The sequence below is a fragment of the Ruditapes philippinarum genome, unplaced genomic scaffold (assembly GCF_026571515.1).
Source record: "Ruditapes philippinarum isolate M1 unplaced genomic scaffold, ASM2657151v2 ctg9_1_1_1_1, whole genome shotgun sequence".
Classification (NCBI taxonomy): Eukaryota; Metazoa; Mollusca; class Bivalvia; order Venerida; family Veneridae; genus Ruditapes; species Ruditapes philippinarum.
The window spans coordinates 425557-448941 of NW_026865571.1; the positions used below are offsets into that span (position 1 = coordinate 425557).

General features: G+C 33.2%; 1 protein-coding gene and 1 long non-coding RNA gene across 2 annotated transcripts in view; one reads left to right on the plus strand and one right to left on the minus strand.

Moving 5' to 3' along the window:
- LOC132729580 (uncharacterized) overlaps positions 1 to 5866 on the plus strand; it is a 35449-nt gene extending 29583 nt beyond the window's left edge. The window contains exons 2-3 of the long non-coding RNA XR_009625639.1: positions 5606 to 5653; positions 5780 to 5866. This is a non-coding gene — a long non-coding RNA (uncharacterized LOC132729580). The remainder of the gene's footprint in view (positions 1 to 5605; positions 5654 to 5779) is intronic.
- The window catches only part of LOC132729578 (sushi, von Willebrand factor type A, EGF and pentraxin domain-containing protein 1-like), a 31112-nt gene continuing 7831 nt past the window's right edge, over positions 105 to 23385 (minus strand). Inside the window, exon 2 of the mRNA XM_060715360.1 lies at positions 105 to 6703. Coding sequence (XP_060571343.1) covers positions 5154 to 6703 — 1550 coding nt within the window. The 3' untranslated portion in view covers positions 105 to 5153. The remainder of the gene's footprint in view (positions 6704 to 23385) is intronic.

Genomic DNA, 23385 nt, shown 5'->3' on the forward strand with positions numbered 1-23385 from the left:
AGCATTTAATTATAATAGCATGGCTTGTCACAGATAGGTAGGTAGGTAGGTTGGTAGGTAGGTAGGCAGGCAGGCAGGCAGGCAGGCAGTCAGACAGACAGACAGACTGATTGATTGATTTATTTCGGCATAAAGGTAAACATGTTACATGATAAACAAACACAATATAGATTAAAACAATTACAAATAAATGAATAAATAAATTAATAAATACTATATTATGTAAACCATGACATGTTCGCAAAACCAAGGATAACACAAAAAAGAGCAAGCTCTTATTTCCATTGTGGTCCTTAGCATTTGGTGGCATGACAAAGAGAGGTCTTTCATAAAAGAAAAAAATATCACTAATTATAAGAAAAATCACATTAATGAAGGATATCATTTAAAATTATCACAATTTAAAATGTAAGGTAATGTAAATAAAAAGTCAGTATCACATTAAGAAATAATCATGTGCATATTAAGAAAAGATTACATTAAAAAAATTATCACAGTTGTTATGAGTATGTAAGGAAAGAACATGCCATAGATTACGCTATTCAAAAAAGATAAAGTTTTTAAAGTCTTAATAAAAAATTTAAAACAAATTTCAAAAAATGAAACAGTAAACCTGAGCCGAAAAATAATTCAAACATATAAAATTTTCTTGCAAGAAATTTTAAGAAAAACACTTACATGCTACTTAAAAAGTGACTTTTGATGGCTACCTTAAAACGATGAAATTTGTTAATTTCAGAAATACAAGTTGGAAGACTATGCCATAGTTTAGCACCAACAAAACTAAAAGACTTTGACCCGGAACCTTTAACCTTAAGAAGACAATACCCTTCTTTTTTACTCAGTCTGGTGCAATATGAATGCATAGATTCCTGAGAAACAAAACAATCACTTAAGTTCTCTGGGACCATTTGGTTTTTAACCTTAAAAACATGACATAACATAATTTGTTCAACTCTTTAACAAACTGGTAACCAATTAAGGGATTTTAAATTGGAAAGGCCAATATGAACTCTGGAATCAAGGTTTACAACAAATATCATCATTTTATTTTGTGTTGTCTGTAATTTATTTTTCAAGACCCGAGTTAAACCATTATACCAGACACAGCAGGCATAGTCAAAGTGGCACTGAATTAAAGAATTGACTAGCAGTTTTTTTGTATGCTGTGTAAGGAAATCGTTCTTACGGTAAAGGAACTTTAACCTGGCGTTAGCCTTCTGAATTACCGAGTCTGCCATGTAACCAAAGGACAAGTATTGATCAATAGTTACCCCAAGATATTTGGTTGATGTGGATGCTTCTATTGCAGTGCCATTAAAATTTATGTTTAATTTGGAATGTGACCTGAGCTTTTGTTTAGACCCAAACACAATGGACTCAGTTTTACCTAGGTGCAACGATAACTTTTTATCAATTAACCATTGACTTACTGAGGACAAATCTTCAGATACAGAAATTTCAACCTCAGATAATTTTTTTCCAGAAAAAAGTATTCCAGAGTCATTCCCAGCAAACACATGACGTTAAAATAACGTCGGATTAACGTAAGATTTTGGTCACGACGTTTGCGACCAAAATACGACGTAAATCTGACGTCCAAAAGCCGATGTCTATTAGACGTTTCTTTTTGACGTCGTACTAACGTCAGGTTCTGGTCGATGTCCTGACGTTAGGTAAAAATTAACAAAAAATAATCCTTATTCGCTGTTGTAATCATTTAAACTACTGTTTAAAATGTTCTTTGGGTTACAAGTGTATATATTTACAAGTATATATATATATATATATATATATATATATATATATATATATATATATATATATATATATATATATACAAGTGCCTTTTGGAGACCAAGTGTGCGTTGCTGCAACCTAATAAAACATAAAGGTGGCGCTGTATATAGACAAGATACATGTGTTCTTGTTATGAAATCTATTTATAGCCACAGATCTGTTTACGAGTTCCAATCATTTAACGTTATAATATTAACATTTGTGGTACATTATATGTATCAAAATCACGAGTTTTTAATAGTGATTTAACATTCAATCAAAGTGAAAAAAAGGAAAGAAAACATAATTATAATTCGAATCTACAGCCACGTGGATGGAAAATTCAAATTCGTAGGTGTTTCGTACAAGTACGTTTTGGCGGTGGGTCAGGAATCGGGATGCGTTGATAAAGTGAATATTCTAGATTTTCTTGAACAAAGGTCAGTTCAATTTATTTAAATTTATTTCTACTTTGTATTTGATAAATATTTGCATAATTGCAAGCATTCTTAAATTTAATTATCATTATTTGAACAGATGAAGCAAAATGTAACACAATTTCGCAATAATGTCTGATAATAAATCTTTTCAAATTTGGCATGTTTTAACTCTGCTCGTGAAGAGTTTATAATGTTCCTTTCAATACTACCAAAGAGAATGCTTACTTTTCATATTCTTATTAAACTGTGATGTTTTGTCAGTTAAAATCTGAGAATTGAGTATGAATTTGTACGATTTCGGACCAAGACCTTTCGGTCCCAAATAACCAAAGACGTTTCGGTCCCAGACATTTCGACATTTTTTCAATCGGACCAATTTTTAATCAGAATAAATCTTACCTTAATGAGTTTTACACCAGATTTTATTATCATTCTAATAAATGAACGGGAAATAAATTAAAGAGCGACTTGATTTATTATCAGCTGATTATCTAATTATAATTTTGTAATATAGAATGACGCTTCATTTAATCATTAGTAGGAAAAATGTAATCAGAACAATCAAAACAGAACAAACTTTTTAACAAAACGTAGTACATAAACATACATTTATTATCAACAATTTATGTGCAATCTTTAATTTGAAACTATGAAAAATTTAAGACTTGCGTAACCGTTCTATTTTCAAAAGTAGAATATACATAAGTTAGAATATAATTTTCTTTTCAGGTAGTTCAAGTGTTGGACATGCTCTCAAAGGTCAAAGGGACAGAAATACGTGATAATGTAAAAAGAAACATGGGAAAGTAAGATTTTTGTAAATTTAATTAATACTTTAATCCATACTAAACTGGAGTTTTGAAGCGGCCTTTTAAATTTTCAGTATTTATGTTTACTTTTAATTTTCGTTAAAACTCACTTCTAAACAGCTAGGAAAGATGTTCATTCGTTAAGATAACTTTCAAAATTTCTAAAGGGCAGATAACCATGAAAAACATTTTTGCTTGTTATTTCTTCCATTTTTCATAAAAAAATTTTTTTCAGTGAAAATGATATCATAAACGCCATTGGACATTAACATATCCTCCTGACAGACAAGGGGTGGTGAGAGAAGGTCATATATCGAAAAGCATCACACCTTCAAATTCGTGCCAGTTCTCATGGATATTTAAAAGTAACATTTTGTGAAGTAACTAAAAGGAAGTAATTTTTACGTTAGTGACAATTATCAAAAGGAGGTCAAAATATGCAAAATAGCACTAAATGTTTTAGTAATGCTGTAGAAATATAGTTAAAATACTGAAAATCTGTCATTAATTGCTTGAAACATTATTATCCGAATCTTTTAACTTTTCTTAAAGTTATATTTAATATTTTTATTATTTTGTTTGATAAGGCAAACTTTGATAGAAATGTACATACATTGTTTTGTTCTTTAATATTTGTATTTATTATATACTTATAAATGATATATTGAGAAATATTGATGAAATAAAATGCGTATTTTTATTATCGCATTTTCACTGTAAAAATTTATTTTTCACTGATATTTTCTGTTTTTTTCACTTGTGTCTTCACGAACTACTTTCTTCTAAATTCAACTAATAAACAAAATTAAAAGGGAATTCTCACTTATTTATAAGGTTAAAAAGGAAAAAGTACATAATAGAAAATTCAAGTCATTTCTATAAATACAAGATTTATTTTCATCTTGTGGTATGAAAATTATCATATTTCACTCGTGGTTACTGCTACCCGTGAAAATTTATTTTCATACCACTCGTTGAAAATAAATCATGTATTTATAGAAGAAACTTGAATATCTTCTATATTTTTCTTAGCTTCATTTATGTCATTGTTTTTGTAATACTTTAATTTTGTTTTGTTATAAACTTATTTTATGATTTATTTTGTTTAATTTATGAAAGTATTTACTAAAACTGTATGTATCAGCTTTAAATTGCAACTTTTATTTTAAATAAAAAAAACATAAATAGAGGATATTGAATGAGTGTATATAAGTTCAATACTGAATTTTTTGCACGAGTTGAATAAATTATATTAAAGTTACTTGAAAAATGAGTTACATTAAATTTGATCAAATCAGGATTGGCCAGAAATTATTTATATAGAGGATATTTGTTTGTTTTGCATGTAAGATTGAAATATAATTTCACTGAGTGAACACCAGATGCAATATTTTCACGAGTGGCGTAGCCACGAGTGAAAATATAATAGCTGGTGTTCACGAATGAAATATATTTCAATCTTATATGTAAAACAAATAAATTTTCTGTTTATTTCATGCTTTTTAAGTGTTTTTAAGTATTTTTTACTAATTTTGCAGCGTAACGTCGCGCATTCTCCTTTGTGACGTCATCACATCATGACGTCACATCATCAATTTTGAAATATAGTTCTGTTAGATTTCTCTAATTTTGTTACATTTTAAACATGATGTATGGTGACATCGACTTTCTTTTCCTAAAGAAGCAAAATTTACGTATGACGGCATTTATTTCTGCCTGTTATTCCATTTAGTTATGATTTTCTTTTCATCCGCATTCAGATATAGTCCGGCTACAGTGAAAATTATATTTTATAAATTTCACTAGTGGTTTATCAGAATATAATCATCTGATATATTACAATAAAACACTGGAAAGCATGTAATAAAACGTGGTAAAACAAGAAGGATTAGGGAAATGATCAGATTAAGGTCAGAAAATGGTCAGAATTAGGGCAGAAAAGGGTTAAGATTTAGGTCAGAAAATGGTCAGATTTAGGTCGGAAAATGGTCAGAAACTGGTTAGATTTAGGTCGGAAAATGGTCAGAAACTGGTTAGATAATGGTCAGATTTTGGTCGGAAGATGGTCAGAAAATGGTTAGATAATGGGTAGATTCTGACGTCTAACTGACGTCAGATTATTACGTCAAAAAACTTTCAAATCCAACCGTTTTTTCCGACCGTCATCCGACGTCAGTGTGACGTCTTGTGTTTGCTGGGTATATTCGGCCTCTACAAAGAAGGGTTTTTTCGCCCTGCCATCACCATCCACATCACCATTAGCGTCCACCATCTTTGTAACACACGGGCATTTTTCTTTCTCATTTCCACATTTCGTATTGTCTTTGGAACAGAGAGAACGATATAAAATACAATTTTTGTTTAACTCACAGTTTCCATCTGAATTATCAATGCAAAAACAATTTTTCTTGCAGTACGGCACACAATAACATATTATTAACAGTGATACAACTAATATTACTGCACAGGCAACTAGTAATAAAATTGTAAATAAACCTGGACTGTTTGACTCTGAAGGAGGATTGATCGTCCTAGCATTTTCATCAGTGTCTGGTGGTTTGTATGTTGTTGTTTCAGGTTTGACTGTAGGCCCGGGTTTGACTGTAGGCTCGGGTTTGACTGTAGGTTCGGGTTTGACTGTAGGCCCGGGTTTGACTGTAGGCTCGGGTTTGACTGTAGGTTCGGGTGTGACTGTAGGCTCGGGTTTGACTGTAGGCTCGGGTTTGACTGTAGGCTCGGTTTTGACTGTAGGCTTGTATTTGATAATACATTCAGGCTTTATCAAATTTCCATGAAAACAATGAAATGTATCCGGCATTTTTTTCTCATAACCGTTCTTACAGCTCCATTCTAGTGTTTTATCATGCACCAAGTAGCCATTTACAACATTTTGCAAGGAAATTGTCTGCGAATCAGCCTCAACTTTACAGTGGCAATAGCAAGCCAAGTTTAAGTAATCCCATGCACCCTTGATACATTCAGCCTGAGCAGGTCCTGTTTTGGTCACTGGCACATCATCCCTACAGTTAATGAAAAGGTAAGGGCCAAAAGGATTTGCATCTCTTATGCATGAGGAGTTCAAGCCTGGGTAAGGAGGGCATGTGCTTAACTCGCAGGTAGGTTTTGTGCCCCAAGTTCCATCTGCCCTACATTTTACATGTGGAGATCCTTTTATAATATAGCCTTCATCACATGTTACTTCAGTAATGCTTCCATACCCATTTCTTATAATATAACTATTATCTTGAAATGTTTCACCAAACTGAATTGATCCAAATTCGCCACACATTTTAATATTACATACTGGTGGTTCTAGTGGCAGCCAATTCCCATCAATTCGACAAAGCATTTTATTGCTAGATCCCACCATGTCATAACCTTCATTGCATTCAAACTGTATTGTTGTTCCCACCCTATAAGTGGGAACATTGACTACCTTCCCATTTTCTGGTGTTTCAACATGTGAACAAAAAATCTCCTCACACCTTAGGTTTCCATCTACCCATTGTGTACCAGAACACCGGTATTCACGACTTGTTCCAGCTGGGTTAAAACCAATCTCACAATCAAACCTGATGACAGTTCCATCTGCAAAAGGTCCACTTCCGGTTGCATTATTTTTCGTATTATCTATAGATGGTATACTGTTACAGTCTGCTCTCGCAGAAGAGATTTCTAAAATAAAGAAAAAATATTTGTATAAACTGAGGTCATGATCCTTAAACCTTTAAATACTTTAATAAGTGTTAAAGTAGTACAGACAATAACTTGACTATATCTTACATGTAGCTACAACCGGGCATACAATTGTTGATAAAACGGCACCTAGAAGTACAAAGTAAGAAGCTTGCATTCTATAATATTGCTTAAACTTATCATTATACAACAAAATCCAATTGTTGATTATGACCAGTTCCAAATTCATAGCAGGTTCAGTCAATTTTCAACCCTAGATTTTTTTCACAAGTCTCATTATGCAGTATGATATAGAATTGTAAATCACATGCCAACATTAAAGATCAAGACAAACTTCCACTAATAAAAATTCTACTTATTACAGTACAAGCTTTTTAAACAAGAACCCGTTGCACCGGGTGATGCTCCCGAAACCTCTTATAATTTCAGAGTTATGTCCTAGACAAAGTTCAAGCTGCAATAATTCCAAATGTAGGGTAGACAGAGTTACTGTACTTTGCACTGCTCATCTACCCAATGAGATCTATCTACCTACAAAGTTTCTTGTTCATATCTCTTAATGTGTCAGAGTTATATCCCGGACAATGTTCAAAATGTAAATATGAACAAAGGGCAATAACTCCAAAATTAGGCAAGGCAGAGTTAGGACTCTTGTGCACTGCACATCTACCCAATGACATCTATCTACCTACAAAGTGTCTTGTTCATATTTATTACACTTTCAGAACTATGTACTGGACAATGTTCAAAGTGTTAAATGAACAAAGGGCAATAACTCCAAAATAAGGCAAGGCAAAGTTATGGTTCTTTTGCACGGCACTTCTACTCAATGAGATCTATCTTTCTACAAAGTTTCGTGTTGATACCTCTTAAAGTTACAGAGTTATCATCATCACAGTCCCGGACAAAGTTCAAAGTGTAAAAATAAACAAAGGGCAATAACTCCAAAATTAGGCATAACAGAGTTATGGTTCTATATGTTTGTACGGATGGACGGACAAAACGGTGACTATATGCTCACCCTTTGGAAGCATAAAAATAAAGTGGAACCATTAAAAACTTCTTGAATAACTTTTGGTAAGATCTTCAAAAAGAAACAAGCAAACTACCCGTTAGCAGTTTTCATAAATATTGGTGAACTGTTTCAGATAACATGTCATTTAAAAGCAAACAGTTGGATGGAATCTTATCCCACAACAGCTTTTAGTTTTACAAGAGAACTTTAACCTAACAAGAACCACTGCTGGGACAGGGCAACGCTTGACTTTTTTAGATTTCCTAAAAGCAAACAATTAAAACGTTTTTACAAGTCTTGAAAAAGAAAACTAAAGAAAAAAAATAGTTTTTCCTTTTTTTTTAATTTTATTTATGACAACAGGTAGATAGTCACACTTGTTGTTTTGTCAGAGTATGAATCATTTTCATAATGTTCAATGATCAATTTTACATCTGAAACTATGTATCTGTTACAAATTCCATAGCTTTTTATCAAAGGACAAGAAAGTACATGTAGGTCACTTTGTCAAAATCTAGGTCAGTTGAGATCAAAGTTCAATTATAAATATGAAACTGTGCACATGGTCCAATTTCATAGCTGTATATCAAGGACAAGAAAGTACATGTAAGTCACTTTGTCAAATTATCTAGGTCAGCTGATATCAAAGTTCAATTTTACATCTAAAACTGTGCATATATGGTCCAAATTTGACAGCTATACAGCAAAGGACAAGAAAGTAAGTCACTTCATCAAATTATCTAGGTCGCTGATATCAAAGTTCAATTTTACATCTAAAAATTGTGCATATGGTCTAAATTTCTTAGCTGTTCATCAAAAGACAAGAAGTAAGTCACATTCTCAAATTACATGTATCTAGGTCAGCTGATATCAAAGTTAAATTTTACATCTGAAACTATGCAATTGGTCCAAATTTCATAGCTTTTTATCAAGGACAAAAAAGTAGGTCACTTTGTCAAATTATCAAGGTCAACTGATATCAAAGTTCAATTTTACATCTAAAAGTGTGCACAAGGTCAAAATTTCATATCAACATCAAAGAAAAAAGAACAAAGGTCACGTTGTAAAAATCTTGGTCAGCTGATATCAAAGTTCAATTCTACATCTGAAACTGTGCACATGGTCCAAATTTCATAGCTGTTTATCAAATAACAAACAAGAGCCACCGCCGGGCGGGGGCAACGCTCGACTTTTTACTTTTTTCTAAACGCAAACATAAAAAGGTTTGAACATATCTTAACGTTTCCTTTTTATAAATTTAGTTGGTCTGTCTTGTCACATTAGTTTTGTTTATATATTTTGCATATATATATGAATAGAAACATTACGCAATTTCTAAAAATAGCAACATTACGCAATTTCTAAAAATAGCAACATGACGCAATTTCTAAAAATAGCAACATAACGCAATTTCTAAAAATAGAAACAATGACGCAATTTCTGAAAATAGCAACAATGACGCAATACAATGACGCAATTTCTAAAAATAGCAACAATGACGCAATTTCTATAAATAGCAACAATGACGCAATTTCTAAAAATAGCAACAATGACGCAATTTCTAAAAATAGAAACAATGACGCAATTTCTAAAAATAGAAACAATGACGCAATTTCTGAAAATAGAAACAATGACGCAATTTCTAAAAATAGAAACAATGACGCAATTTCTATAAATAGAAACAATGACGCAATTCTATAAATAGAAACAATGACCCAATTCTATAAATAGAAACAATGACGCAATTCTATAAATATAAACAATGACGCAATTCTATAAATAGAAACATTACGCAATTCTTGTTGTTGTTGTTGTTGTAAATATATATATACACACACACACACACACACACACCAATAAATATATAATTATGGTCATTTAATGCACAAATCTAATTTAACCTTCAAGGTCAAGGTCATTAAAGAGCCCAAGCAAATTTGGGTTTGATAAACAACAAGGTCTGGTCCTTAAGAATGCTCTATTATAATATGAAGTTGATCCCTTCAATAATAGCAAAGTTACAGTCAGTTACCGCCAAAACAATGAAAATTTCAACAATTTGACCTTCAAAGACAATGTCATTAATGAGTGAAGGTCAATGTATTTCGGTATATTTTTAACAGTTATCTTTGAAGATTATTATGTTCAAGTTTCAAGACAATCCATTCAAAAATAACAAAGTTACAGCCAATAATAGCCAAAAAAATGAAAATTTCAATAATTTGACCTTCAAAGTCAAGGTCATTTATGAGTGAAGGTCAAGGTCTGTCTAGTTATTTTTAAGGGATATCCCTGAAGATAATTATGTTCAAGTTTGAAGACAATCCATTCAAAAATAACAAAGTTACAGCCAATAATAGCCAAAAAAATGAAAATTTCAATAATTTGACCTTCAAAGTCAAGGTCATTTATGAGTGAAGGTCAAGGTCTGGAGGGTTATTTTTAAGGGATATCCTTGAAGATTATTATGTTCAAGTTTGAAGACAATCCATTCAAAAATAACAAAGTTACAGCCAATAACAGCATGAACAAGCAAAAATTGGACTTTTAACCTTGAAGGTCAATGTCATTTATGGATGAAGGTCAAGGTTAGTGTGGTCTTGTCCCAAGGGTTGTTGTGGCCAAGTATGAAGACAATACACCAAGAAATAAAAAAGTTATGATCCAGGTACAAGTTTGCGGACGGCAACGGCAACGGCAACGCCGACCCGACTATAACAATACCTCTACTTCAAAAAAAAAAAAAAAAAAAAAAAGTCGAGCTAATAAAATTGCATTTGTGAAAAAAAATGCTATGCCACCACATAAATATAATAACAGAAGTAGATTTTTTTGTTCCTATACAACTGAACTTTGCCAAAATGCAGAAGTGTCTACACAATGAATTTGGGGTCAAGCTCGAATTTTAACATTTCAAATGAAAGACAATGTGCAGATGTGTCTAATGTTTAGATACAAAGTATTCATAAAGAATAAAAGTATAATTATTACTTATAAAAATTTTGGTATTTACTGTATTACATAGATGTATTAAACTTTGAAATACAGTTACAGTTATTTTTCTTAAATACTATGTTTTCAATTAAGCATTACTTATTTCTGAAAATATAAAAAAAAACATTCATGATTTTGAATCATGGTATGAATCATAATGTCCTTATAATGTGCTCAGATCATTTTATATAAATATCCCCTGCAAAGCGAACATCTCTCTTGCTGAAGGTCATGACCTTTTTAGGCTTAGATAAACTCCCAGCTATTGAATCTTTTCTTAGAATAATTGCATAATAGGTACACATATATAAACAAGAACCGGTTGAACCGGGTGATGCTCCCCGAGAAGGTTCTGGACACAGGAAAGTATAAAAAAATGAACAAAGGGCAAAAAACTCCAAAATAAGGCAAAGCAGAGTTATGTTTTTTTTGCACTGCACTTCTATTCAATGAGATCTATCTATCTATCTATAAAGTTTCCTGATGATATCAGAGTTATGTCCCGGGTAAAATATGAACAAAGGGCAATAACTCCAAAATTAGACCAGGCTTTGTTTAGGTTCTTTAAGCATTGCAGTTCTATCAAATTATATCTAGCTACCTACAAAGTTTCATGTTGATATCTCTTATAGTTTTAAAGTTATGTCACGGACAAAAGTCAAAAAGTAAAAATAAACAAAGGGTAATTACTTCAAAATAAGGCAAGGCAGAGTAATGATTCTTAAGCACTGCACTTCCACCCAATGAGACCTATCTATCTACAAAGTTTCATGTTGATATCTCTTATAATTTTAGAGTAATGTCCCGGACAAAGTTCAAAGTGTCAAAATGAACAAAGGGCAATAACTCCAAAAGTAGGCAAGACAGTGTTACAGTTCTTGTACATTGCAAACTTACTCAATGAGATCTATCTACCTACAAAGTTTCATGTTGATATCTCTTATACATTTAGAGTAAAGTCCCGGACAAAGTTCAAAGTGTAAAAATAAACAAAGGGGGATAATTCAAAAATTAGGCAATGCAGAGTTAAGGTTCTTGTTCACTGCACACCTACTCAATGAGATCTATCTACCTACAAAGTTTCATGTTGATACCTATTATAGTGTTAGAGTTATGTCCTGGACAAACTTCAAAGTGTAAAATAAACAAAGGGGGATAATTCAAAACTTAGGCAAGGCAGAGTTACGGTTCTTGTGCACTGCACACTTACTCAATGAGATCTATCTACCTACAAATTTTCATGTTGATACCTCTTGTTGTTTCAAAGTTATGTCCTGGACAAATTTCAAAGTGTAAAATAAACAAAGGGGGATAATTCAAAAATTAGGCAAGGCAGAGTTACAGTTCTTGTGCACTGCACACCTACTTAATGAGCTCTATCTACCTACACAGTTTCATGTTGATACCTCTTATACTTTTAGAGTTATGTCTCGGACAAACTTCAAAGTGTAAAATAAACAAAGGGGGATAATTCAAAAATTAGGCAAGGCAGAGTTACGGTTCTTGTGCACTGCACACCTACTAAATGAGATCTATCTACCTACAAAGTTTCATGTTGATACCTCTTATACTTTTAGAGTTATGTCCCGGACAAACTTCAAAGTGTAAAATAAACAAAGGGGAATAATTCAAAAATTAGGCAAGGCAGAGTTACGGTTCTTGTGCACTGCACACCTACTCAATGAGATCTATCTACCTACAAAGTTTCATGTTGATACCTCTTATACTTTTAGAGTTATGTCCCGGACAAACTTCAAAGTGTAAAAATAAACAAAGGGGAATAATTCAAAAATTAGGCAAGGCAGAGTTACGGTTCTTGTGCACTGCAAACCTACTCAATGAAATCTATCTACCTACAAAGTTTCATGTTGATACCTATTATACTTTTAGATTTATGTCTCGGACAAACTTCAAAGTGTTAAAATAAACAAAAGGAAATAATTCAAAAATTAGGCAAGGCAGAGTTACGGTTCTTGTGCACTGCACACCTACTCAATGAGAACTATCTACCTACAAAGTTTCATGTTGATACCTCTTGTTGTTTCAAAGTTATGTCCCGGACAAGAAAAGGGGGCGGACGGACGGAAAGACGGACGGACAGACGGACGGACGGACAAGGCGGCGACTATATGCTCCCCCGAAATTTTTTCGGGGAGCATAAAAACATTCCAATATGTGTTGTTTCCCTGTTATTACTTAACTCATGAGCACGGTTATTTTATAGCAAAGGGATAATTTAAAGAAAGACCATGACCTTCTGGGGCAGGGCCAATTTTGACCCAAAAGCTATAATTATAATAATCTTAATGAGGTTCACTAAACATAGTTCTTGCATTTAGCTCTTGTAGTTTTGAAGAAAAAGATTTTTAAGTTTTTTTTACTACATTGTGTACATACATATAAGGACAACACATTACCCTTGCAGGGGCGGCAATCCTATTGTGACTTACTTGCCCGTTTTATTAGAAGCATCTCTAATGATGTTTATATAGTAAATTCTTGAACATTTCTACTTGACCCTACAGGCTGTGGGACAACCTTGGCAATATGGACAATTGATTTTGCCACCCCTGCCTTGGGGCAGGGACAATATTTACCCCAGTGTTGTAATTTAAACAATATTCGTAGAGGTTCATAATGCAATGCCTTGTGCAAAATATCTGTTTATATTTTAGGCTTTTTAGTTCTAAAGAAGAAAGCTTTTTAAATTTTCTTATTTCTATTCCTTTGGGTTGCCTTGGCAACCAGATTTTTGCATACTCAAATTCTTTGAACAACTTTAGAGGCCCTTCATCCAAGTAATAATCCTGGCGACACTGATTGTAGTCGCAAAAAAATGATTGAATTATAATCACTATATAACAGTCTCTATTTAAGAAATAATATATCCCAAACTGTGATTTTTATTGCTCAATAAAATCACCAATTTGGATGTATTATTTCGATTATAACACGACATCAACAAATAAATGCTGCCGTACCTGATTATTAAGCTAAATTGCGCCTGATTTGTTTCTGTACTAATTGTCAGCGCGTCACAATTTTAGTGGTTATGTCACGTATATAATGATTGCGTCACATGTCTAAATATACAACGTCAAACAGTGATTCTATAGCATATTTTAACACGACCAGCATTTTTCCCTATTGAACATAGAAGAACCAAAAGTGTGTGTTATTATGCTATAAAATCAGTGTTGGATGTTCTATATATAGACATGTGACGTAATCATTATACATGTGACGTAACCACTAAAAATGTGACGCGCTGACAATAAGTACGGCAAAAAATCAGGCAGAATTTTGCTTAATATCAGGACGGCAGCATTTACTTGTTGATGTCGAGTTAATTGAGAATCGAAATAATATATCCAAATCGGTGATTTTATTGCTTGATAAAATCACGGTCGTTCAGATGCGCATCATTACACAGACGCTTGGGGGTCAGATCCTGCCCCCAACGTGATACGCCCCTGTAAACACTCTATCAAACCTATTTTAATATTTAAACAAGAATGGGACATCTATTACAACGATAAAAATGGTTTTCAAACAAGTTTTACATATATGAAAAAAAACGTATACCATCAAGTCTCAATAAATGAGACACCTCGGCCCATACCAACTTGGCCCATAATTACATATATTACTGGTAATAGTTACTTTTTATTATATATATTTTCATCATTGCTTTCATTGGTTAATATTTTAATGTTTATACTAATGGTTTTGTATTATAGATGGTAGAAGTATGAGAAGAGAATAGAAGAATTTGCAATTTATATGTATGTTTTGCTTATTTCATGTTTTCTTGTGGAAAATATTACTCAAACAACATTGGATGTTACAAACAACAAAGTTGGGCCAGTGTTTAATAGAGGTATATTTATTGTCACAAAATTCAATCTAAAAACTTTCATTCGTGGTTTAATAATGAGCAATGAAAATGAAAAAAATAGTAAAACTAATTGCAGACTTTATTTTTACTTGTTATAAACTCAGAATTAATACTAAGAGAATGTAAATTAATGTAATTATAATTTGTGTTTTTGAGAGACATGTGTACTGTTTAGTATAATTCTCCTTGATTGTTAATTACCACCTACTGTATATTTAGTTAGTTTGAGAATGCTTATTAGCTTTATATTTTTTATAATTATATATGTTATATATGTTAAATATGATGTTTAATAGTTATCCCTGTTTCTCATAATATCCTGACATGCTTTAAATAGATAAAAGATATAAAAACAAGAGGGCCATGATGGCCCTAGATCGCTCACCTGACTTATCAAACTCATCCAAACAATTACCTAGACAAGCATTCTGACCAAGTCTCATGACAGGTGAGTCAAAAATGTGACCACTACAGTGTTAACAAGGATTATCCATATTTGAGCAGTGCGACCTAGTTTTTTACCCAGGTGACACATATTCAAACTTGACCTAGAAATCATCAAAACAAACTTTCAGACCAATTTCCAGGATACTTGGATCAAAACAGTAGCAACTAGAGTGTTAACAAGATTTTTCTATTTTTAACTCCAGTGACCTAGTTTCACATGCGATTTCGAACTCATCCAAGCAATTACCTAGACAAGCATCCTGACCAAGTTTGATGATAATTGAGTCGAAAATGTGACCACTAGAATGTTAACAAGGTTTTCCCATATTTGGGCGGTGTGACCTAGTTTTTCATCCAAGATGACCCATGTTCGATCTTGACTTAGAAATCATCAAAACAAACTTCCAGACCAATTAACAGAATATTTAGATCACAACAGTACATGTAGTCACTAGAGTGTTAACAAGATTTTTCTATTTTTAGCTCCTGTGACCTAGTTTTCATCCGAGATGACCCATGTTCGATTTATTCCCAGCAATGACCTAGACAAGTTTCCTGACCAAGTTTGATGATGATTGATGCAAAAATGTGACCGCTAGAGTGTTAACAAGGTTTTCTATTTTTAGCTCCTGTGACCTAGTTTTTCATCCGAGATGACCCATGTTCGAACTCATCCGAGCTATCACCTAGACAAACATCCTGACCAAGTTTGATGATGATTGAGGCAAAATTGTGACCTCTAGAGTGTTAACATGGTTTTTCTATTTTTAGCTCCGGTGACCTAGTTTTTCATCCGAGATGACCCATGTTCGAACTCATCCGAGCTTTCACCTAGACAAGCATCTTGACCAAGTTTGATGATGACTGATGCAAAAATGTGACGCTAGAGTGTTAACATGGTTTTTCTATTTTTAGCTCCGGTGACCTACTTTTTCATCCGAGATGACCCATGTTCGAACTCATCCGAGCTATCACCTAGACAAGCATCTTGACCAAGTTTGATGATGATTGATGCAAAAATGTGACCGCTAGAGTGTTAACAAGGTTTTTCTATTTTTAGCTCCGGTGACCTACTTTTTCATCCGAGATGGCCCATGTTCGAACTCATCCGAGCTATCAACTAGATAAGCATCCTGACCAATCTTGATGATGATTGATGCAAAAATGTGACCGCTAGAGTGTTAACAAGGTTTTTCTATTTTTAGCTCTTGTGACCTAGTTTCTCATCCGAGATGATCCATGTTCGAACTCATCCGAGCTATCGACTAGATAAGCATCTTGACCAAGTTTGATGATGATTGAGGCAAAAATGCGACCGCTAGAGTGTTAACAACTAAATGTGAACGGACGACGGCCGACGGCCGACGACGGACGACGGACAATCATCGATCCTAAAAGCTCACCCTGAGCATGTTCAGGTGAGCTAAAAAGATATTTTGTATGAAAATATCAGTAAACTTTGAAAAATGTGTTATTACTTCAACTTTAATTTTAACCATACAATCGTTAAGTAATTTGTCCAAAATAAAACACAATTTGTTTTATGATAATGTATCTTAAACTCTTACACTTAGTCAAGAGTGGCACTAATGAGTTGAGAGGTTTATAAAATCACTACATAGAAACACGGATTTATATTACAGGGATCGGACACTTCCAGTTAACCCTATATATGTTTTATATGCTTAAATATATTGTCGCGCACCCGATAAAGGTACATCGATCGATAATTTACCGGCACTAAGCGTAAATGCCCGTTCGCAACGGATACCTTCTTTACAAAATACCATATAGCTTTTCCATCCATTATCCCAATTTAGAAATTTAAAGTTTATTTTGAAGAAAAATACTTGTTTAATACAAATATCTAATTTATTTTTTAAAGATACAGACTATCTGTCCGCAACGACAATTAAAAAATTAACTTGACAAAATCAGGGTAAATTTACATTTTTTATATAAAAAGCAGGTACTGGAAATTTATTGTAACGATTTATTATTTAAAGATACAGACTATCTGTCCGCAAAGACAATTAGAAAATTAACTTCACAAAATCCGCGGTAAATTTACATTTTTTATATAAAAAGCAGGTACTTGAAATTTATTATAACGGTAACATCATAAATTCAATTTCAAAATAAACAAGAGGGCAATGATGGCCCTAGATCGCTCACCTGACCCATCAAACTCATCCGAACAATTACCTAGACAAGCATTCTGACCAAGTTTCATGATAGGTGAGTCAAAAATGTGACCACTACAGTGTTAACAAGGATTATCCATATTTGAGCAGTGTGACCTAGTTTTTTACCCAGATGACCTATATTCAAACTTGACATAGAAATCATCAAAACAAACTTTCAGACCAATTTCTAGGATACTTGGATCAAAACAGTAGCAACTAGAGTGTTAACAAGATTTTTCTATTTTTAGCTACGGTGACCTAGTTGCACATGCGATTTCGAACTCATCCGAGCAATTACCTAGACAAGCATCCTGACCAAGTTTGATGATAATTGAGTCAAAAATGTGACCACTAGAGTGTTAATAAGGTTTTTCCATATTTGGGCGGTGTGACCTAGTTTTTCATCCGAGATGACCCATGTTCGAACTTGACTTAGAAATCATCAAAACAAACTTTCAGACCAATTTACAGGATATTTGGATCAAAAAAGTAGCCACTAGAGTGTTAACAAGATTTTTCTATTTTTAGCTCCTGTGACCTAGGTTTTCATCCGAGATGACCCATGTTCGAACTAATCCGAGCAATTACCTACACAGGTTTCCTGACCAAGTTTGATGAAAATTGAGTCACAATTGTGACCACTAGAGTGATAACAAGATTTTTTCTAGTTTTTCATCCGAGATGACCCATGTTCGAACACATCCGAGCAAGTACCTAGACAAGCATCCTGATCAAGTTTGATGACACTTGTGTCAAAAATGTGACCGCTAGAGTGTTAACAAGATTTTTCTATTTCTAGCTCCTGTGACCTAGTTTTTCATCCGAGATGACCCATGTTCGAACTCATCCAAGCTATCACCTAGACAAGCATCCTGACCAAGTTTGATGACGATTGAGGCAAAAATGTGACCGCTAGTGTTAACAAGGTTTTTCTATTTTTAGCTCCTGTGACCTAGTTTTTCATCCGAGATCACCCATGTTCGAACTCATCCGAGCTATCACCTAGACAATCATCCTGACTAACTTTGATGATGATTGAGGCAAAAATGTGACTGTTAGAGTGTTAACAAAGTTTTTCTATTTTTAGCTCCGGTGACCTAGTTTTTCATCCGAGATGACCCATGTTCGAACTTATCCGAGCTATCACCTAGACAAGCATCCTGACCAACTTTGATGATGATTGAGGCAAAAATGTGACTGCTAGAGTGTTAACAATGTTTTTTCTATTTTTAGCTCCGGTGACCTAGTTTTTCATTCGAGATGACCCATGTTCGAACTCATCCAAGCTATCACCTTGCGACCGCTAGAGTGTTAACGCACTAAATGTTGGCAGACGACGGACGACGGACAATCATCGATCCTAAAAGCTCACCTTGAGCATGATCAGGTGAGCTAAAAAGAAGCCGATGTACCGTTAGTTATTCACAGATGATCAAAGATGCAATATTTAAGATTTATATGTTTTTTTAGTAAAATTCATTGACGCACAAATTATTGTTTTACGAGTAATGTATTACAGGCCTATCCATCCATCCATCCATCCATCCATCCATCCATCCATCCATCCATCCATCTATCTATCTATCTATCTATCTATCTATCTATCTATCTATCTATCTATCTATCTTCCATTTAGTCAAACCCCTGCTGGGGACCTAGACTTGACGCGCGTCAACTGACTAGAATGTTAGTAAAAGAGCTGAAATAAAAGAATATAAAAGTAATAGAAATGAGTATGTTGTTAAAAACAGGTTACAAACAGAGAAGGTATTTTATGGAGACGTATGTTCAATCCGGCTTACAGCCTGACTGAACTCGGGGCCAGACAAGTTTATGATATCAGGTGGTAAAGCAATCCAGTGGACTATTGTTCTTGGGGAAAAATTCCCTCAACACGTCAAGTAAATTCATTCTTTTTTCTTAAGTACAAAATATTGCTGAGATTGTCAATATTGTCATATTAACAGAATATTTAAATTCCATTCATCATTTATATAACTTTTTTTAAATCTGTTTTCAAATGTCGGTGCAGTGTAGTAGACAATCATCGTAAAGTAAAGTACTCTCGTGTGGCTGTCTCGATTCCGGCCTTTTTAATGTCAGTCACTTGTATATTTTAATTATTCTTTTTATTTGAATGCCTGTAGAAAGATATTTCTGATATTTTTTTTAATGTAACGCTAGAAAACAATTAAAAATCATTACAGTTTGGGTCGGTATTATGCGAAATAAAAGTAACTGTTGATTATTTTTTACACATCGCTTAAATTTCTTTGAAGTTTAATTACTTTTGAAGGGGGTTAATTACCAGGTACCAACACTTTATTTTCAAACTTTCATTACCAGGTTACATGTGATAATTGCAACACTCCATCTTCAAAAACAAATAGAATTTGAATGTATATTTTGTATGTGCGCGGTCTTTAACTACAGTCCGTCGTATGTGTAATAAGGGAATGATTTTTCAGAAGAGGATATATATAAATACAATATAAATCTATTTTTTTTTAACATTTATTAATGAAATTGAAAATATACAACCTAATTTGTATAGTCCTTTCTTTGAAAAAATAATAAAAAAATAAACATATGACAAATAAATCATTTGACGTGAATTGTGAAGGATAACTATGGAAAAAATCTGTTTCAAAATAAAAAAATATATTATAAAACAGCTGTTCTGTATGCCAATAAAAGTTTCTGCCTTGCCAATCTAATGATTTCATCTATATATGAACGTTTGTCTGAAAATATATTTAATAGATTAATAAGAAGAATATTTACTATATTTATACTAATATTCAGGCTATCGAATAAAAAAAATATACCAATCATTTGGAAATAATTCACAGAAATAAAAACAAATTTCAAACATGAATTTCTTTAAAAGTTTTTAAGCAATCAATAATTTTTTTTGCAATGCAACCATTAAACCATGTAAAAAATAATTATCTTAATCTGAATCGCGGTAACAATTTGCGCTTGAAGTAAAAGGGGTCAAAGTGTAGAGAGTATACCTAAACAATAGGCGAATATTTTTTTAAATTAGGTACTTTTTTAACTCAGCGTTGCAGCGTTCTATCGGCATATTTTCATATATTAATACTTTAACGGCACAAAATAATACTATATCAATACATTATAATTTTTCACAAAGCTGCAATAACACCACATATTCTTGTGAAAATCGCCATATTTTGCTCTCCGCGTGTTCCCCCATTTTGCATTCTTTCCACCTTTATCCGACGTGCGATTCCGCGCATGCGTGCGACGCGATTTTAAGCTAAACGATGGTGTCCGATCCCTGTAATATAAATACGTGATAGAAACCAGCCTTTAGGGTCTCAACCCGGTACGGAATTAGACCCAACCCGTTGTAGTCTAGAAAGTAGTTCTTTAAAATTTTGAAGTGGCCCAATTTAAGTCATCTCTAGTTAGATTGGTCATAATTAAAGTGTATTTATTGCATGTGTGTGGTTTTTGTGTGTTATATGATGTGTTTAAAAGTTGTTTTTTGTGTATTCTCCAGGAACTCATTTGTTGGCGGAAGGATTAAAGATGTACCACCCACCAGCAGTCAGGAGTTTTCAAAGTGGTGAATTTAAACTGTGTTACAACAGAGTGAAGATTTCTGAAAAAAGTAGATGGCTAACCTATTATATTTTGGGCCTCATTTGACTTAAATAGTGTTGATGTTTAAAGTTGAAGACAGTATATAATTCATCAAGAACAGTGGAATCCTGAATTAAGCCTCAAATGTGACTGATTTACTATAGAACAAAGAACACGAAAATTCACCGGGCCGTCACCAAGAGCTAACAACAACAAAAATACCAGATAATACAAATCAAAGGGCTGCAGCTCTATGGTATTTTCTGATCTTTGCAATCTGAATCATACTGACTATATGTATGTACTTTCCTATATAAGAGATGATTTATATACTATAATTCATCTTACGCAGCGACAGCGTTTTGATTTTCTTCTAGATCTATAACAGTTTGAGATTGATACATATGGAATTTTGCATGAAAAAAATGGAAGTAATACATATGTACCTTGAACAAAAACGAATACATTATGTAATTCTAAATTGAGAATTTCCATTTTGTGTTTGCAATCCTTATTAATTTCGAGGTATTTTGTTCACGATAAACCTGTTGTTTAACACTGATGAAAATAATTTAGCGAAAATCTTCTCGCCAAAACAGTCCGACATGTATATATTCCACTACTCGACAGTCAGATTTATTTGTGTACTACGCTCTGGAGTATTCATTAATCGACATAGCTAAAAATAGCATTTTCATTGCATGATAATCCGAAGCTTTACGGAAATAGCCGAACATTTTTCATTGGGTAAAAAAGATATTCATCCGCGAAATTTGTGATTGTAACCTCATACTTCTATTGACTAATCTAAACTTTTATTGCACTGTAATTCGTTAAATGCCTACATTAAAAATTATTCTTTCTTTTAAATTGCTGGTTTTTAAGCAGTTTTGAGTGAGAACTACTTTGCGTTGTTAGGACTGTAAGGAAATTTTGTGTTAGACCGTGGATGTTAGCTATGTATTTACTGATCTAACGATCAGAAAATACAATCAAAGTGCTGAAGGCACTGCAGTTGGGACGTATGAAGGATCAAATAACTATTTTTTTCTATTTCGGGGCAGATAATTCAATGAGTGAAGGGTGTTGCCGGTTGATAAATATAAAGTGCACAATTCAGTAAATGAACAGTAGTTGATACAATTATTCTATGACACACATGTTCAAATATAATATTTAGGTTACATGTACGTGTAGGTCGATCATAAACCGTTATTGGCCTTTTTTGACAAGAGCAACAAGTGAAATTAGAGCTACCAGAGGAAACTGCAAGCTTGACTATTTTAACACATGACATTATAAAGGGAGACAAAGCTATGAAAAAATAATCAATTGTGATATAGTATCAAATTTTCTGTATCAGTATCAAGTAAACACTCAAATGGTCAATATTTTTTTGCATCACATTATATGAATGTGACCATGTCATTAGAACTTATATAAATGGCCTTTGTTTACTGCAATTCTCAAGCTAATCTCTTTCACTGTATAACGTTTATAAAGTTTCAATCAAAATTCCTTCAATATTTAATCCTCTCTCAGAACAGTATCATGAAATATATACGGAGATAATTCAAAAACTAAGTAATGTAGAGTTTTGGTTATTTGACACAAGACTTCTGCTCACTAGTCTCTACAACTGTATTTAGTTTGAGTGTGATATCATTGAAAAGATTTACTCCAGACAACCATTATTTTAAAAGTTGTTGTACATGTATTTTTAAGAGATGATAATTGTAAAATTAAGCCTAGAAAACTAGAACTCTGCGAGTAGGATGTGTCGCCTTGTGAACAATGTAGTTTAGGAGAAATGGCCAGGACAAAAATGAAGTATGAAAATAACAAAGGGCAATAACTAAAAAAATAATAAGTTTAGAGCAGCAGTTTCTGAACACTGCACTTCTTATCAATAAGATCTATCATACTATGATGGTTCAAGTCCATAGCTTTCATACTTGAGGAGAAATGACCAGGACAAAAATAAAGAAAGAAAATCAACAAAGGGCAATAACTCAAAAAATAAGAAATGCAAAGTACCAGTTCGTGTGCACTGCACTTCTTCTTAATGAGATCTATCATCCTATGAAGTTTCAAGTCCATAGCTTTTATACTTAAGGAGAATGGCCCGGACAAAATTAAAGTATGAAAATAAACAAAGGGCAATAACTCAAAAAATAAGAAATGCAGAGTAACAGTTCTTGTGCACTGCACTTCTTCTTAATGAGACCTATCATCCTATCAAGTTTCAAGTCCATGGCTTTTATTCATTAGGAGAAATGGCCCGGACAAAAATAAAATATGAAAATTAACAAGGGCAATAACTCAAAAATTAGGAAGTACAGAGTACTGGTTCTTGTGCACTGCACTTCTTCTTAATGAGATCTATCGTCCTATGAAGTATCAAGTCCATAGCTTTTTAGTTGAAGAGAAATGGCCCGGACAAAATTAAAGTATGAAAATTAACAAAGGGCATTAACTCAAAAAATAAGAACTGCAGAGTACCGGTCCT